Source organism: Rhea pennata, chromosome 7, assembly GCF_028389875.1.
Source record: "Rhea pennata isolate bPtePen1 chromosome 7, bPtePen1.pri, whole genome shotgun sequence".
NCBI classification, from domain to species: Eukaryota; Metazoa; Chordata; class Aves; order Rheiformes; family Rheidae; genus Rhea; species Rhea pennata.
This window is the reverse complement of record NC_084669.1, coordinates 19,465,383-19,484,288: the sequence shown is the minus strand read 5'-3', so window position 1 is coordinate 19,484,288 and position 18,906 is coordinate 19,465,383. Positions and strand designations below refer to the sequence as shown.

The following is an 18,906-nucleotide window of genomic DNA, read 5'->3' as shown; positions in this document are numbered from 1 at the left end:
GCCCCCGCTGCCTCCTGCCCCAGTCTCCTGCCGTTCTGCCCCGTGACCGGCCTTCACCGTGCCCCGACCGCACGGGGCCCCGTGCCCGCCGCCCCCAGCCCCATCCTGGCCGCCTCCGCTGCACCGTGCCGGGCCGTGCCGAGCCGGGTGTGGGGAGGGCAGGCCCCCGCGGTGTTTACCAACATGGGAGGAGCCGGGCGCGGGCCGGGCTGGGCCGAGGCGGGAGCCCGACGGCTGCCGGCGGCACCGCTTTCGCTTTGCCGGCGGGCGCGGGCCGGCGCTGCGCCGCGGCATGGCCACGGGACTCCTTCCCCGGCTCCTCGTAAGTCTCTGCCCTCCTCGGGGCCGCGGCAGAGTGCGGCGGGCGGCGGGGACCGGCGCCCCGCGGCGCCCGGCGCTCCCGGACCCGGACCGGGACCGCAGCGCCGTCCGGGGCCGGGGGGGGCCGGAGCGGCTCCGCGTCGTGCCGGTGCCAGGGCGGGTGCAGCCGCTGCCCCACTGCTACTTGTCGTCGGGAGCGGCAGGCGAGAAAAAAACTTTTTTTTCCCCCCGGGAATGCAGGTAATTCATTAACGTGGTTCCGCTGTCGTTGTTGCCCTGGGAAGGATCGCCTGCGAGCTGAGCGCTAGCGGCGTCCGGTCGTTTACAGCCGCCTCTTCCACGGGCGGCAGGCGGAGGGTCGCGGGCGCCGTGGGAACGGCGGAGGGTGGCGACAGGGAGGGCCCGGGGGCCCCAGCACGGCTGGCAGCGGCGCGGGCTCCGCGGCTGAGCCGAGCCCGGCTGCTCGCCCGGGCAAGGGCTGCGCTCGTGAAAGCTGCGCTGCGCGGCTTCGCAGTACGGTGACCTGTTAAATCAACACGATAGAGAATACCAGAGGTTGAAGACCTCTGAACCATGACCAACAGCGACCCAGGAAAAACCACAGAAATAGACTCAGTTTGGTGACACAAACTGCAGCGTTTACCAGGAATGGGCCAGGGCCTGGTTTTCTTGCATTAGTCATGCCCCATGGAGAGTATGAGTCTCCACAGCTTTAGAGTTTGTGTCACATGTGTAAAGTTCACTGTCGTTATAAAGTGATCTTTGCTACCATTCATTCTGAAGGGTTGCTGTTAACAAGGAGGGTGGGCGAGCACTTCGGTGGCTGCGACACTGGGGTCTCCACTGATGCAGATGCGTTAGCCCCAGCAGCTTCAGTGGCAGCACGTGCCTTGGCAGGTGCCCTGGGGCAGCCCTGCCCCGGGGGCCCAGGGCTGGGGTAGCAGGGACAGGGCATGTGGCAGTGAGCCCTGCTCCCTATCGCAGCCGGGCCCACCGGGATGTGGCCGTGCAGGGTGAGTTGCTTCCCCAGCCACAGTTCTCGTCGCTGGCAGGGAGACATCACTGGAATTCATGCCCAAAATCTTTCCACCCTGTGGCTACTTTGTTTTGATTTTGGCAGGCCAAAATCTGGTGTTAGGGTAGCAACTATTCAAAACTTGATCTCTCTTATTATGTAACAGAGAGTAAATTATTTTATGTAAAGGGATTTAGAAGGTTACATCTATGCCCCTACATGAGGCATCAAACATACTTAAATACAAAGGAAGATTTTCAGCTGCTGATAGACATGTATAATATCTGTTTCTATACAGGGAGAAAAGTCAGTGACACACAACTGGCTGAAATGTCAGTTGAGCTCCATATCTAAGATCTATTCAGAAGATAAATTCAGATAAACAATACCTCTCCTCCTCATACTGCTCCCAGATTATAGAAATCATTCCTAGTCTTGTTTTCCACGGAACTGTCAAATTCCAGCCCTTCTTAAAAAGCACGCCCACACACTTTCTATTAAAACAAGTTTACTGGTGTATTGCTCCACTACTTATAAATCAGTAAACTGGAGCAGCGTTTGACTTATTAACTGGATTAAACCAGAATATGAAAGTAGTTTGTTGAGTTACACTTCAGTTTTGCAACCTTTGTGTTGCACTAAACCAAAAGCATTTGCAGGTATATAAGATAGCAATGGCCTACCTAATTAGAAAATATTTAACTTTACACTGTGAAACAAGCCACTAAACCACGTACCGTTCAGAGACACACTGTAGAATAACAGGCTATCTTAGGAGAAAGAGAAATGTTATCTAAATATTTCATAATAATCCAATATGATTGCTGACAAAGTAGGCAGTAGAAGATGTGCTTTTGAAAATAGGATATCCTACATTACATGTGCTCTCATTTCCCACTGGACTAAGGCACATATTTAAATATACACAAACAAATAGCAACAAAGTCCTGGCATGACGCAAGTGTCAAGTGAAAACTATCATAAAGCCCCAATTCTGGAAATGTTTGTCTGCTCATGTTTCTGTAGTGAACTGTCTTTATCTTTTAGGCAACTCACTGAACAATGAGAAAGTGTCAAAAAGCAAAATATAGTGTTACGCTAGGAGAAGGGAGAAAAATTCTAAATTTCAACCCTCTCCAGCTTTTCTTTTTCATTCAGGCACAACATACTCAAAGTGAGATGAGAGCTGCTAATACTGCTGCGTATCTCCTAAGTGTAGTAGTATTTTAGGTGCACATTAGAACAGTGCTTCTAAAAAACAAAACAAAACAAAAACAAAATAACTAACCATTATTACACCCCCACACACACACACACAATATTGCACTGTGATTTGCATGTGAGACAGCTCAGATGATAAATAGTAATGGTTTGAATTTGACTATTAAAATGTCAATTTTAAAATTAAAAAATGACTATATTAATATGCTGGACTGTAACTAAAGATCCTTATTCTCACAGGCACTCAATAGATGCGTCTTTCTTGGAAACTCAGAAGCTCAGCATATTTCTAATTGTGGGAAATACATTCAGATCCCCAGAAATCTGAATGTGATTCTTTGTCTTGTGTCTCAAAAACATTTATAACATGAGGAAATATTATTTTTAATAGTTCTTTTGGTGCTATCAACTTCCACCTTGGTAGGAAGAAAAAGAGATGGGGGGAAATGTGATACTGGAGAAGTTACTTATTATAGTAAAGGAACAGGAGTAGACAGTCCTCTTAACAGAAGAAGCCATTCTGAAAGGGGTAACACAACTGTGTATTAAAACAGAGCTAACGTTAGCAATCATTTGTCAAAGAAATACCAGACACAGATCAAAATTAGACCATAAATGAATTTTTTTCTTACCTCTCACTAGGTAACAAAGCAAGAAAAATCCCTCTCCTTTTTTTAAACACTAAAAGCCCCTGATGACCTCATGTATGTTGTCCCATGTAACAAATGTGGGGGAGGGGGAAGACCACAAGACCACTAAGCTCTGAAGGCATGAACATCAAGCATTTGAAATGGCATAAGAGGCTTACTAAAAAATAAAATTATTATAGAAGTGACCAGAGAAGCAGAGACTTACTTTTCACTTAGAAGGTGAAATATTGTTGTAAAAGCTTTAAAAGGCCTGCATGCAAATAATGCATGTACACCCTTCGGAAGCCTAGATCAGCTCCCCATCAGGTCAATCTGCTGAAACTTTTCACTTGAAGGAAATTTACCCATTTTGAAGAACACTGAAAGAGGGGAAGAATCTGAGGCTCAAGAATCCACAAATCACCTAAGTTTTCAAAGAAACTAGAGCTCCTGTCACTGCCCTAGGAATACAGATGAAAGGAGTTTTCAGAGTTTCCTTAGCTGTTACCTGTTGCTGAATGCACTTGCGAATGAAGCAGAGAGGTAGAAGGCAGAATGATCTCAAAAATGCCTGGGCAATGCAAAAGGAATCAAACCAGAAAATCTGTGCCCATGTGATTGGTATTATGGATTCTGCTAAGGTTAGCTTTCACTGATTTTACTTCTACTGACTGCTTAGTTTGATCTTAATCTTTAGTTTAGATACGACAACTATTTTTTAGATTCGGATAAGGAAGTTAAAATGAGAGCCTCTATGAGTAATTTTAGACTGAAAAACGTACAGCCTCTTCTGTTTGAATGTATAAATCATAAGAAAGCACCTACCAACCCTGCCTCTGTGAAAGCCCCTAACGTTCTTCCCCTCTGTTATTAGCAATTGTTGCTCAGTGAGATCAAGGAGAGGAATTAAGGTGTGCTCAGGAAATTAAATGTCTGATCATGTTGCTTTTAAGAGGGGGCAAATCCAGGAGGTTAAAAAAAAAAGAAGAAGTTTGAAAAATTAGGATGTTGCTTTGAAAGCTAAGGTCTCCAAAGGTTCCTGATTTGTAGGCAGTGTATGAAGTCCCCGTGAGCAGAAGTGATGTAGGTGTTTGGTGTTACTCAAAAGACAAATTCTGAGAAGTGTTCCACAGTTCTTGTAAGTGTATCAGGGAGCTCATCTCGATGAATGACGGAAGAAAGCTTCCATCATAAAATTTTGTATTTCTGTCCTTCCCTAGCCTGCCACTATCAGAATATAACTAAGAGGTATGGACGTTTGCTTGCTTGAGGGAAAAACGTCTGTGCATGCGGTACAATTGCAGTAGTTCAGTAAGCCGAAGCAGTTTTACTGATGTTGGTCATTTAGAAAGATGTTTCCCTCTTTCACTTTGTCCCTACGTGCTTCTCTGTGTGTCTTCTGCTCTGCACCTCTCCGATGTCGCTCTGCGCCTGCGCTGTGCCCAGTGTTGGAGCTGTGGTTATCTACCCTCCCCCTTTCTTTACACTGTTGTTTCCAGATTCTTTTTTTCCCTCCCCTCACCCCAAAACGACAACTGCCAAGTTGACTTTATCCATCTAGAGCAGGAGAGATGGATGGACGGACAGAGGGACGAGGCTCCCTGAGGGCGGGGGGGGGTATGAGGCCCTGGTGTTAGGCCGCATGAGGAGGCTAGAGTCGGGCCACGCGCAGCGGAGGCGCAAACGTTGCCGAGACGCCGGTCGGCTTTTCAGGGTCCGGGATGGCGCGTTTAAGCACGCGGCTGAGCAAGGGAAGGGGACTGTGCTGGGATGGGGAGTCGCCGTCTCACCGCTCCTCCCCGAGCCCTCCACCTGATGGGGACAGAGGAAGGCTCGTTTGCCCCTGGGCCAACGGCCCCGCTCGTGCCTGCTCGCCCTGCGCCGGGGCCCAGCCTGCCTGCAGGGTGCAAACCCTCGTGGCAAGCTCGCGCTTCCCGGTGCAGGCAGGTACCCGAGCGCCAGCCTCGGACTGCCCCGTGCCCGGATGCTTCTGCTGCTGGCCTCGCCGCGGCCGCTCCGCAGCCGGCGCCTGGGGCCCGGAGCTGAGGTGGACGGCGGAGCCGCCACGGAGGGAGCCGGCGGAGAGGCAGCAGAGCCTCCGCCGTTGGCACAGGGCTCGTGCCGCCGCGGGCGAGGGCGGCCACCAGGAAGCCGTGCAGCGGGGTGGCGAGCACCATCGCTTCCTGTCAGAAAGCAGGGGGCTGTACGCTGCATGGATAAACGCCTGCTGCTTCATAAATCTCTACATCAGACTCTTTAATCCCAGTTTTTAATCAGTAATCCCAATTAAAAACATAATCCTGTTAATTTGAGGTAGTGACTTGACAACTTCTGTTAAGGTCTATGTTAACTTAATCTTTTAAAGGCATCAGAGTGGTACGCAGAAGCTCACCCTCAAAGCTTTGGCAGCAAAGAAGTCAAAGGACCGAACGAGAGAAGCGATGGGCTCAGCACCTGGGCTCAGGGCGCTAACCAGGCTTTTTGGCCGCTGAACCTTTTCTCCGGATGCAAAGCATGGCCGCCCTAGTTTCAGTCGAGTAACTAACATTCTTTAAATTTTAAAAGAGATGGGTGTTAAGGAACAGAAATGTTTTTTGTCCTCCTATCTCTAAATAGACTAGAGGATGAGAAGAAGTGACTACATGTAGGAGTCACCAGACATTGGTCATACTGATTACTTCGTTCATTAGCCACAGTAACACTTCCTTTACTTGAGATACCACATTGAGACTTGAACTCACCTTTCAATAAATAGTTAAGTTAATTAAAGGGTCTTTCTGCAACTAAGTGAAGTTGAGATTGGCATCAATTTCTCATAAGCTCAAGAAGATGAAATGAATCAGCCAGGCAGGAAAAAAAATGTAAAATAATAAAAATAGCCAGTATTCAAATGATTACAAGTTGCTTAACTATGCATATAGCATATCCTTTGCTCTTAGCATTAACAAATACGGTACAAATCTGCATTAAGCTGCAATTGCTGAGTGATAACCAACCATTTAGAATGAACTTTGCTTAAATATTCATGACAAGATTAAAAATCAATTATTTAGATTAAGATTTTTTGCATACTGATTTAAAATAAGAGTGGATCTGTGCCTAGCAGGACTTCTGTGTACCATCAGCTGCACTACTGGGGGGGAGGATTCTGCAGATTCTTTGTCTTGCAACTTGTTCTCTGGTAATCCCCTTCTAGAAAAAGATAACTTTCCATCCTTCTTCTTCACAACCTACCTATTCTTTCACATTCCTAAGGACAAGGTCACTGGTCCATTTCTTCTCACACATCATTTTTCTACTTCCCTGGTATCCCTCATAGTCCGTGGCTTTGGGTCTTTTGAGAAATACAAAATATTTTTTGATTAAAGAGGAGCAAGAACAATGAATGTAAAGTTCAGCTTAGATTTTAGACTGCAAAGGACTGTCTTCATTTTCTACCATTATGGCTTTATAGTATTACGTAAGTAAAATAAAGAGGAAAAAAATGCAAATCACTTCGAGCTATCAGCAGAAATGGGGTTAAGTAAAGGCAGGCTGTTTTTTAGCTCTCCTGCATAATAAAAAATAAGTAAATAAAGCTGCCAGTTCATTACATAGCTCCATTATAGAGACAGGAGGCATGTCATACTTAGTGCATGCCAAGTATGTAGAAATTTCCCCAGAAACCATTGGAAAGAATAAAGCAGATTATACCTATCCTGCTCTTTTCCCCTTTTTACTTCCAAAATGGAAAGAAAGAATGATTTGGACTCTATTTGTTCCACTGTGCTTTCATATTATCATGAAAAGGGACAGGACCATAATGGCCTATAAAGTTACTACTGACTAGTAGCAGAGAAAAAAAAAGAAACAAGGATCATGCAATTTAATTTGAGGAAAAATCCTCACAAAATAGAGCATTAGGAGTGGAAATTAATTTGGAAGGAGAGCAACACTTCTTTTCCAGGACTATGTAGGCATCATCTTCTAAGGAGAAAAATAACTAAATTGAAAAGAAAGTGCTAAGAAAGTGCAGGTTTAGGTAAAGTAATCTGAAGCAGTTCAAGAAATAATGGGAGTTCCTTTAGCTTGTATATGAAGTCATCTGTTAAAATCAGATGTACAGGCCTGTTCTCAAATACTGATTTCCAAATAATCAATACCTACAAGAATAGGGGTGATAGCATTAAATCTAATAAGTATTCTCATTATTCATTAACTCTTTTGCTACAGCAAGTGATTATGGACATCTTTAGCAGTGAAATAATAGCTAGTAGTAAAATACACCTACAGTCTTTGACAATTTCTTCCATAATTTGCTGTTCTTCTCTTCTAGGTCTTTGGCTTAATTATTGAATCACAGTGCAAAAATGATACTGAAGCTCCAATACACACAGTATATAATAAATTTATTGCAAGGAGGATCATTGCAAAAAGGGATATTAGGTGTACTCCAGCCGAGTACAATTTAGGTGGTACATGTTGCAAGAAGTGTGAACGTGGTGAGTATCATGAAAACTGTATTGAAAAGTGACTAAGAGTGGAAACCACAACATGCACAATTACTTTCTGCTGAGACAACTAAGTGATGTGCTTTGTTTCTTGGATACAGCGCTCCATTCTTGCTCTACCCTTCTCCATTACAGAACCTCAGACACTTTCAAAGTTTTTCTTGAACTCAGTACACCAATAACTTTTAACAGATTTCATACAGATAGTTCTTATGTAACATGCTTGTCACAAAACAACTAACAATTACATACATAGCTTTGAAAGAGGTAAGGAACATGCTAATATGGGCTTTTGCCTACAAATATATACACGGGATTTCACATTTTTCATGTGAAGTTTTTTTTTTTTTTTTTTAATGTCCTAAATTGTCCTTTAGTCCTAAATTGGAGGAGGAGGGAGAGATGTCCGAATATGTATGCTACATTGCTGAAAAGCACATACTTATGCATAAAGAATATGAATTCTGCCAATATTTGTAAATCAAAAGGTATTACACAAAAAAAAAAAAAGTTTGAAGTAGGTCTTAGAGCTGATGGGTTCTGGGCAAAGGTATTACAAATCTTATTTTTGTTTCTCTCTCTCTCTCTACAGGCTTTGTTAAAAATACTAACTGCCCAACAAACATTAAGGAACACTGTGTTCAATGCAAATATGGACGTGAGTACATCGATCATACCAATGATTTGGACAAGTGTCTGAGATGCGATTCTTGTGATAACATGCTTGGTACGTTTATAGAAATAGCAACTCAAGCACTTGTTTGATATAGGATTAGATTGAAAAGTCTTGGAAGACCCTGAGTAAAGGGTAATACACAGATTAAGATGTCCTAGGAATAGGACAAAAAGGAATTTATGACAAAGTCATCCTTTTATCCTCCAGTATCTTTTTGTTGAGCACAAAGTAGGAGGAAGAACAAACTATATTGGTCCTTTATTTCGCCTTACACCTGCTTTTGCTCAGCCTAGGAGCATTTGGTGAGTAATGTCGCACCTCTTCTACACTTGCCTTTGCTGTACCTTTCCTTATTTCCCAAAGAGACAGGTAACCCACTTGCACTGGGATGTTCTGGTGTTCCTAGTAGACCTTATAACACTTAATGTTTCTGCACAGGCCTCAACCTTGAGTGATGATATAGCCTACTAGATTATCTTACAAACACTGTAATATTTATGAGTTACAATAAAAAGCAACCAGCAGATCATGCATTTATATGGCATATAGTAGCACATTCATAGGCAGTATGAAAAGTATCTTCAGTAGGCCTGCTGTAATACAGTTAGGAAAAACTGACAGATTTCTGCACCTTGCGTCAGCCCTGAGTATGTTCATAGCTCCTAAATTTGCAGCAGGCTTATGTTCCCTAAAGCCTTTATTTTCCTTTATCTTCCCATCTAGTACATTAGTTGGTCTAACAAAAGGTAATACTCCTCCAAAAATTTTGTCTCTTAGTAGCTGGTTTTCAAAGCTATGGTAGAGATGTGAACTAGGATATATGAAACAGCTTTGCTTTCTAAAAGACACTCAGTGTTGTGCATAGGCTTTTCTCCTTGTGAGGCAGGTCCTACATAATCTAGTCAGAAGCAACGTAGGAAAGTACACTCCGTTCTCTATTTAAAAGAAGAGAGGTGTTGGGAGAAGTATAGAAGGAATAACTCCCTGTGACTACTTCTTTTATGTCTTTTATGTATTTTTTTAAATTATATAATTAATATCATCATCTAAAATTACTGGAGCTCATATCATAATGTTTATCATACATTCAAGATGCTACATGGGGAATAGGACCAAATCGTGAGACAATAAGATATGCCATACTGGGTCAGACTAGCGGTCTGCCTACCCTAATGTTCTGCATTCAGCAGTGGAGGTAGGAGAAGCTATTTATAGAGTGCAAACAAACCTGACTACCTTCTTTGGGCTGATCCCTGCATATGCTCCCAGCATCCAGAGTTGTGGTTAGGGAAGTTAGGAAGTACATCCCTGTCTAGTCCTTTTAATATCCATTTATGAGCCTGTTGTACATGAACCTGCTGGGAGACATTAAGTTCCAGGAATTCAGTACCCATTACATAAATACCTATCATCGATTTTTTTTTTAATTTTGTTAAACTAATCTCCTACTGTTTCTGCCAAGTGGCCTCTAGTTGTACTATAGCTAGATTTAGGGAATGACAGTTCTGCATTCATCATATCCAAAATCCAGTTTGGTGAGCAGAGACAAAACTCTTATGTCCAGTATGGTGGTACTCCAACCACCTGTTGGAATACTGATTTTTAATGTTTTCCCCTTCCTGTAACAGGATGTGCATTAGCTCTCATTAGCTACTATAATAAGCATTTTAGATGGATAATGAAGATGAGTACAGCAGGACAATTTAGTATTTTGTATACTGCTACAAAGGAAATTATTAGTTAAACTGGACAGGAACGAAACAGTGATAGGATGACTAATAATGGGGTTGAAGAGAAGTCAGATAATTGATAATATTAGGCAGGAAGGAAATTACCACTGGAGTTCCATGAGAATCATTTTTAGGATCATTCTTGTGTGATATTTTTATGAATGGCTTCAGCACTTGTTTTACAGGAGAGCATCATCAAATTATGAGTGATAATGTGTTTTTCTGTTACAGCAGAGGGCTGAATGTGATATCTCAAACTCTATTCCTATATTCCTATGAAAATAGTTTTTATATTAGATAGATCTACTTATAGTAATTTTTTATGAAGAAAGATATTTCATAGCTGGAACTGAGGTCACTTTATATACATTGAGGATAGAAGAAAATTCATTTGTTTTGATATTTAAGCAAGAGAACATGTTAGCTAGGAAGAATAGAATTCCTCAATTTTGGAAGTCCGCAGGAAGAGATAAAACTGATCATTTATCTGGAATAGTAAAGAACTTGACTCTACTATAAAGCAGGGTGATGCGTTCCATGATCTTCTAAGGTCCCTTCTGGCTTTACATGTCTGAATGGGAAAAACAAGCTGACAACATTTGGCAGTGCTGGAAATGAGTCCCCTTCTATCACACACCTTATTGTATGATCAGTTTTCTGAGCTTTTGGCCAGCAGAGGTCTCATTGCCATCTTCCTCCTTCTAGTACTCCCACAGCAAGTCTCCTTATAAAAGTTACGTTGTTGCTGCAATTAAGCCTTGCCAGTGAAAGCAGTGATAGAGCTAGAAGCAGTACAGTATGAGTAAAATACCTTGCGACCAGAGGACTGACATAGTTGTAAGGCCTACTTTTTCAAGCTAACAAACTTTAAGAATTCATTTTAGGTTTGGAGACTGCAAAGAAATGTACTCCAATACAGAACACAGAATGCACTTGTGCAAAGAACCACTTTTGCAGTTCTTCTGGATTATGCACGCACTGTGAGCCATGCACCATGTAAGTTTATGCCTCCATTGATTCACGTTAAATATTCAATCTTGAATCACCTTTTTTCAGCCAGTTTCAAGATGGAGTCTATGATAATATCTAACTTGGGGGAAAAGACACTGGTTTTCCTTTGCTTAACTCTGTTAACTTAACTTGCATGCAGACTTTCCAAAGGCACACAAAAAAACTTGTATAAATCCACCAACTCTGCATATACCTTTAAAAGAAAAAAATCTAATGAAGTGGCTAAGCTGTAATATATCTTGATGTATTAAACACCTGATAAAAACTGTTAGAAGATTTTGATTTGTTCTCTTGAAAGAGTTTCTAAACAGATAAATAAATCTCATAATAATATTTGCTTGTGTTTTCTGCAGATGTGAAAGTGGTCTGGTTGAAAAACAATGTACTTCAACTTCAGACACTGTATGCAAAATGAAAGGTACAATTTTAAAACCTAGCTTGGTACACAGTGATGATTCCTAACAACTAGGGGCACCATATACCAGGCCATCCACTGATCTGGTCCTGATCATGGCTGCTCTTTTCCCTTGATCAGTGTGGAAATGTTGGGGTCAGCATTCATTTTAAGGGGTGACTTGTACTAGATAAACCTTTAGCCTCTGCCATTAGGAAAGAACAAAAAAAGATCCTCATAATCTGACACAATTTTGTTAAATTTTACAGTATGTTGCAGTATTGCATTTCTTGATTTAGCTTTCATGTACTGTTTCCAATGTTCCAATAGAAAAAGGAAGCCTTTTGTGGATCACTGGAGTTGTTCTGGGAATTGTAGTGTTGGTACTACTTGGAATATTCTGCTGTAAGTCATTCCCTATTCTTTGTTCCTATCATACTCTGAATAGGATATTCAGCTGCTTTCTCAGATGTAATTTTATTATTCTTGGAGTGCAGAGGAGAAATACACTGTGCTGGATTTTAAAATTGTTTTGCATTGTATTGTTTCAGATAGGAAAAAATCTAAGGATAGCAGCAGGCAGTCCCCAGCTGAAGTAGTCTCCAAACCAGGAGTTTCTTCTGTAAGTATTGTTGCTTAAGTTAGATAAAACTCAGATTGGTGCTTGAACCTTTTTTGCATTTAAATTATCCTGGGACTTCCTAAGCATGTGGATGCCTGTCTTCTATTTCATGAATGCAGTAAATTTCACCAAGAGGATTCATTTGGGAGAAGCAAGAGGAAAGAAACAGTAACCACCTCAAATTATTTCTTCATGTTATCTAACAATTTTTTTATGTGCTCCCTGATTTACAAGACCAAGAAAAAAATTTTATAAATTATCCTGCCTCCACTGACCCTGGGTACTTGTCCCCATGCATAGTTTTAGGCAAAGGAATCGTGAGGTGATTCCCCTAGCTAAGTCAAATAAAAAGAGGTCTGTCCAATCTGATTCCCTGGCTAGGAAAGAGGGAAATCATGACATTTGTCTCTCCAGTTTTATTTCAACATGAAGTCTGTTTATCTTCTTATGCAAGGTTGGTATTCTACAAAACTAGTTTCAATTAATTTCTCCTCCACTTCTCTTTCAGGAGATGGTACCTCTTGTATTTGCAGGTGAGCAGCAAGTAATTTCTCAAAATTCGGTACAAGAAAAATATATAGACATGGAAATCTTGCACTATTTTTGTGTGTAATATTTTTGTGTAGACTTTACCATTTCCTAAAGCTGTCACTCTTGTACAACACAGAAGGCTTATTAAAAAAATGCCAGCTCCTACCGCCTGGATGCAGCCCTGTCTAACATGCTCTAGGTGACTCTGCTGAGCAGGGAGGTTGGACTAGATGATCTCCAGAGGTCCCTTCCAACCTTACTGATTCTATGATTCTATGATACTGTGCTTATTAAGGCATTTAGTGGTTTCATGTTAATTCCTCAGGAGAAATCTCACGTTCTCTGTTGTGTAGGAAACAATTACTAACTGACAACAGGTGAACTTCTATTCTGCTTGCAGTACAAACTCTAGGAGGTAGCAAGCTGTATTCCTATGATTATGGCTAATTATGATAATGGAGTAGTCCCACATGCCAGCAATGGAATAGCAGAAACAAACCTTAAGTTCAAGGCTAAAACCATAGTGCTAACAAACAACAGGGAGAGAATGTGAGCTCTAGGGCTATATCACAGCAAGAGACCTGTCTGGTTCCAAGACCTTTCCCAATATTGTATTGGGCAAAACAGGTACATGAAACATGATCAGATTTTGATCAAAGATAGGACAAAATAGGTTACAGAGAGAACAAACGTTCTATTTGAAGTGATAGAAAGCAATATAGATGCAGCTCTAAGTATTTGTTTTACATAGCATTTGGTAACATGTAAAAGCAGATCTGTCCCTAATATGGAACCAGATATAAGTTGTAAAAATCACACATAAAACATACTGAGTTATGAATACATGAAACTTATCTCTATTGGATAGGAAAAGGATCAACTTTCTGCTTGGGTAATAAAAAGCAGTACGATACCAGTGCCAAGAGTTTTCATTTCCTATTATACTTCTAGATATTGACCTGAGTACCCATATTCCTGGTATTGTGGGGGAGATGACACTCCAGGAAGTCAAGACATTTGTTCGTAATCGCAAAGTACCAGAACCTGCCATAGATCAAATTCTTCGGGATAATTTTAGTGATACATCTGAACAGAAGATTAAGCTGTTTCAAGACTGGTATCAAAGACATGGGATAAGAGGAGCCTATGGGACTCTAATCAACAGCCTGAGAGAGCTTAAAATGTGCACTGCAGCTGACAAAATTCAGGAAAAACTGCAGGCAGCTGTTCCCAGCAGTGAGGAAGGTAGACAATCTTACAATGATAATACTGAGCAAAGCACAACCTGCAGTCAGGAAGGTGGAGGTGGAAATTCACATCTTCATAAAGCTGAGCTAAGTAAAACCTATTCTGACAGTTTGGAAGAGACATAGCATGGAATTATTTGAAACTTTTTTCTAATTAGCTTTGTATTTCTGTTAATAAACCAGTTAATAAACCATTACATTTTTATTTGTCGTTTTCTTTGGCAGCTCAGTAACATCCAGGGAGGTTATAATATGAACAAGGAGTAGTTACAATTTTGAGAGGCATCTTTCTTTCTTTTTTTTTTTTTTTAAAAAAAGTTGTAACTGTTTATTTAGGCTGTTAAGAACAGTGAGAAAGTTTTAAAGCTTGTTTACTAAAAATTGCAATGTAAGAGTTCAGCTATTGGACTCTACCAAAAGAAAGAAGTCAACATTTACTTGAAGAAAAAGTTTAGTTCAAATGTATGATCCTGCATAGTGTACCACTATAATGTTTTGCTTGTATTAATATAGCAGGATGTAGCTTTTCCCTTTTGTTGAATTTTTCAAAGAGAAAGCTCTGGTTTTAAGAGTGTATGAAACATACCTCTGAATATATATACCTTCTGAATATATATATTAATCTATAATTAAATCCTATTCTTTTGTAAGCAGGACTTCTCACTTATATAAAAGTATTTTAAGTGTGTGCAGGTGTGTAATATATTTGTGTGTGTGCACATGTGTGCATACATATATATGTGTGTGTATATATGCACAGGTTTTTCTGTGCAGAAGCCCCAAGGTTAAGTAAAAGGTATTATTTCCCTTGTTTTCTGCAATGATTGCAAGGCTTTTCTAATGTTAAAACTCTTCAGAGAAGCAGGAGCTGGACTGGCACAGAACTATGGTTTTGAGAGGTCAATCTGCACAAGCTGTGGAGTCTCCGAAGTTAAGTGTGCAACACTAGCTTTCCTAATGCAAGAAATGGTAATAAGGAAAATGCAATAATAAAATCAAAAAGTAGTGAATGACTCTTCTTTTTCCTTCCTACAATGCACCTATAGATGTCATGTTTAGATTTCATTTTACTCATGTCAGTGAATCACAAAAGGGGTTCATTCTCGTGAAAAATATTTGTCCTTCTCCCGTAACAGAGCCCAGACAGCTCCAAAAGCCAAATAATCAGTACTGCTGCTCTGCAACCTACCTGGTCTATAAAAATTGAGGGACTGTTCTGAGAGAGGGAGTTTCCCACACGTGAAATATTTATTGCCCTAGGCTGAGCTCTTTTGCACCCATCTTTCGCAGTTCAGAGACTGAATTAGATACATGCCTACTATGCTACTTCACATCATTTGTCTGCAGGTTTAACGTTCTGACTTGCAGAAGAAGCAAACCTTAAAATGAAAGACAACCTACCAATTACATACCTGTCCAGAAGAGCCTTCCTACCCTGCCTGCCTCACAGCTGAAGCCTTCCCTACTCAAACACTAATTCACAGGTAGTCTCACAAAACGTTTCAATCAAGAAGAAACCTTTCTGTCTTCTGTTTTCATTTTTCAGGTCACATAGGAAGTTAGAATGACTTTGCTCTATGGCTCTACTATCTGTTCCCTCGAGGGAATCTCCAGTTAGATCGGCTGACAGGTGGTTGTACCCGGTGCCTTTGCTGAGCAGGCCTGCCTAAGGTTGTTCCCTGCTGAGACATGCATGCGTACAGCCCTAGTTGAGCAAGACCTGTCTGGTGAGTTGTGTCCTGACTGGTGCCATCTGCTCCCACAATGTGGAAAGGGCAGGGCAGATGTGCTAGCAGGAAGCCAGCTACTGGGAATCCACCCCATGGCAACACTGGGCCCCCAGGCCTGCAGTAGGGACCGCTCCTGAAGGTCATGCTATTACGGGCAATAACATGCCTGTGAAGGCAGTGTTTAGCCTTTGCAGACAGTTAGAAATGCAGCCATGATTCTTTTAGTTGAATTCAGCATAAGCCTGAAGTGAAAGATAGGACTTAGAGAAGCTTCAAAAACTCTCAGTCTTTCAAAGATTTACCTGTGGAGCTTCCAAGGGCCCTACAGCCCATTTTTTTTGCCAAGCCAAGGCCCTGGCTTAGGCTGTATAGCCCTTCCTCAGTTTTCAAATGCTACACAGACACTAAGTGCTTGAAAATATTTCCCAAAAAGTTCCCACTTTGGAACTTCTTGCCTCAAACCTCTTTGCTTTTTTGTTTTTTTTAAGTGCTTCACAGGTCTAATATGTCAGTATGTTACTACTATATTGCCAAAATCCCCATACAGTGCTGCTTTTCAAAGGAAAAGTTTCAAGCACTTAGATCTAGATGGTTTAGCATCCATGCACCAGACTTGTGCAACCTATGGACTCTCTAACCACAGAGCCTGATGAAGGAATGCAATTGTACAAGTGAGTTGTTGTGCCTATGCTATCTGTAACAGATCTCGCACATACTGGGCCAGCATGTTGCTTATTGCCATATTTTGGAGAGGCTTCACTCGTACACAGGGGAATAAAATATCTGCCAGGGTGTTTCCCCTCAGAAGAGCAGCATAACATATTTATTTCCTAGGCTGCAATTCTATAGAAGCACAATCAAGACAGAAAGAAGAAAAGCTCCATGCTCTCACAAGCCCTTGTACCATGTCCCACCCAGGGAGGCATAAATGAAGCTAAAAAGTATGTTGGCATTTGTATGACTTGAACTTTGGCTTTCTCTGGCTCCTATCTTTACTTCTCAGAGTAAGGCATTTGGCATCTGGCCACAAACAGGACAGATGATTGTAAAAAGGAGACATCAAATCTCTTAAATTTGTGATAATTAAATAGAACGTGAAATTTTTGCTTCATCACACTGGAATTTCCCAACCTCAGTAAAATGAGGATGGTTTAGGGGAAAAAAAAAAGAGAGAGAGAAAAAAAACACCTCCTTGGGCAATGAGTCATACTCTCCTTAGAGGGTATCTGCAAGGCTGAACCTAGACTGTCATGAAATCTCATGGTTAGCATACACCCTAATTTTTAACTTGGTGTGCACCAAGTAAGTGGATCGATGATTGTATCATACAGTTGGCTTTTCAAAAAGTAGTGCATATGCCTATATGTATCTATAGTGCAGTCAGCAGTGCAATGTAGAGCTATATCTGACCAAACTTACTTATACTAGCTGGACTGGAAATCAAAAGCAACTTAGTTCTGAAGACTAATGTCAACACATCCTGCTTTCCGTCACTTCCCTTTTCTGGCCCCATTTGTATATTAGTGCTTCACAGTAAAGTAATGCGAAGCAGGTTATATTAGCACTGTTTCACCTTTCGTGCTGTTTCCCAGGAGGAAAGTCTGCTCAGAGCCTTATGCTGGTAAGCAAGACTACTGTCAGTACCTTAGCCACTCACATAAACCTAATTCTGGTATCTTTATTTTGTGCTCTGCCCTTTGCACACTTGCAACAACCAGCCTCTTTCTCCTCAAAGGCAAGACTGTATCATGAACAGGCAGGCAGCCATGTAAAATGACTGTTTTCCCTAGTTTTGGTGGTCGTGGGAAAGGCAGAGGAGAGAGGGAAGCATCAGAAATGATACTGAAAAATGAAACCTTCCTGCTGTACAGAAATCCAGCAACAGAAAAGCAAGTGGAAACTGAAACAGAAACTTGCTCAGGAAATGACTAGACACATTTTGAAAAGCAGAATGGGGAAGCTCCCTCTACAGGAAAAAAAAACTTTGAAAAACCACTTGCCTTTGTTATAAAAACCAAGAAACAACAACAGCAATTGTTATTTTAAAATAACAGCAGAAGAACAAAACCACAGAACTATCAGGCTGGAACGACAATCTGAGTTCTTTCCTTTGCAGTTCTAAGGGACCGTATGATAGACGGTCTGTTCAGAAATTCCAGATAGCATTATGCTGCACATATCCCATATGCTCACTGTAAACTGAAATATTTGCTGTTGCCCTGTAAGTAAACCTAAGACTTGCAAGAGCAGCAAAACCAGATCACTATTACGGTGTGGCACCTGAAGAAAGCATGAGATGTTAAAGACAGTTCCTGTATACAGTACTCCTACAATATGGAATAGTTATTTTTAAAGTTAATCTCATAGTCATACTAAAAGCTGCCAGTTCTTGAAAAGATATCACTGAAGAATGAAGTGCTGAATACAAATAGTTCAAAAGTTTCTTTACAGATAGCATAAGCATGAAGTAAGAAAGAGCTGTATACTTATTTTCTGTACAGAAAAGAGGGAGAGAACACAATATAAAATTATGAAAATAAAAGGGTATTGGGAAAACCCTCGGAGCTGGACAGATTGCTTGTTTGGAGGGAGTGACAGAACCTCAAATTTTTGTTCTTACTGTTTGTCAATACTTTGATTTTGTACTTGAAAGAGAAGCTTACATTCCTCCTATCCCACTCTAGGAAGAAGGAAAATGCCCACCGTGTGTATTTAGCCTCTAGTAAGAAGCTGTGGTTGAGAATTATGAGGGATGTGGGAACAATCAAAAACTTAATGTACAGTCAGTATTTTCTGGACAGCTTTTCAGTGGTTTTAGTTCATGTTCTTTTCCAAATTGGAAACAAGGCTTTTAAGGCAGATAGAGTGCTAGGGGGTCTTTTCCCATTGCTTTAAATTTGGGTTTCTAAGTCCCCCAACAAACCAACAACTGTGACAAGAGTGCTGTTTTCATAGCAGGCAATCCAGCTGGGAATCAGCAAAAAACATCTGTGATGCCTGGCATTTTGAAAAGACAGTCCTTAAACAAATAAAAGGGGAGATGATAGCGATAGAAAGCAAGAGTGGGTGAGAGCCTAAGGGAAGCTCTCAGCCTCCTGCACAGCCAGGGAACGCAGCACAGGGAGGTCCCTGTTCCTCTCTCCTCTGCTGCTTTTTGCAAAGATTTCCCTATGCATGGTTCACAGCAGGAGAGGTAGACATATCTGTATATGCATAGCTGGGATATGAATGAGAAAGGACAAAAAAGGATTTTTGATTTCAGTACTGAAAAGTACCCAGTTTCATTTCT

The 18,906-nt window shown here is 41.4% G+C and overlaps 1 protein-coding gene across 3 annotated transcripts; it reads left to right on the top strand.

Moving 5' to 3' along the window:
* Window positions 1–221: 221 nt before the first annotated feature.
* FAS (Fas cell surface death receptor) lies at window positions 222–14,084 on the top strand. 3 transcript variants are annotated; one of them, XM_062580545.1, is made up of 9 exons: window positions 222–322; window positions 7,502–7,667; window positions 8,269–8,403; window positions 10,967–11,078; window positions 11,447–11,511; window positions 11,818–11,892; window positions 12,039–12,109; window positions 12,618–12,642; window positions 13,592–14,084. In XM_062580545.1, exons 1-9 carry the CDS (start codon window positions 293–295, stop codon window positions 14,011–14,013), a joined length of 1,101 nt encoding a protein of 366 aa, XP_062436529.1. In that variant the 5' UTR covers window positions 222–292; the 3' UTR covers window positions 14,014–14,084. The 3 variants fall into 3 exon arrangements, with proteins under 3 accessions (XP_062436529.1, XP_062436531.1, XP_062436530.1); XM_062580546.1 differs by lacking the exon at window positions 222–322 and adding an exon at window positions 482–561; XM_062580547.1 differs by lacking the exon at window positions 11,818–11,892.
* The last annotated feature ends 4,822 nt before the right edge of the window (window positions 14,085–18,906 follow it).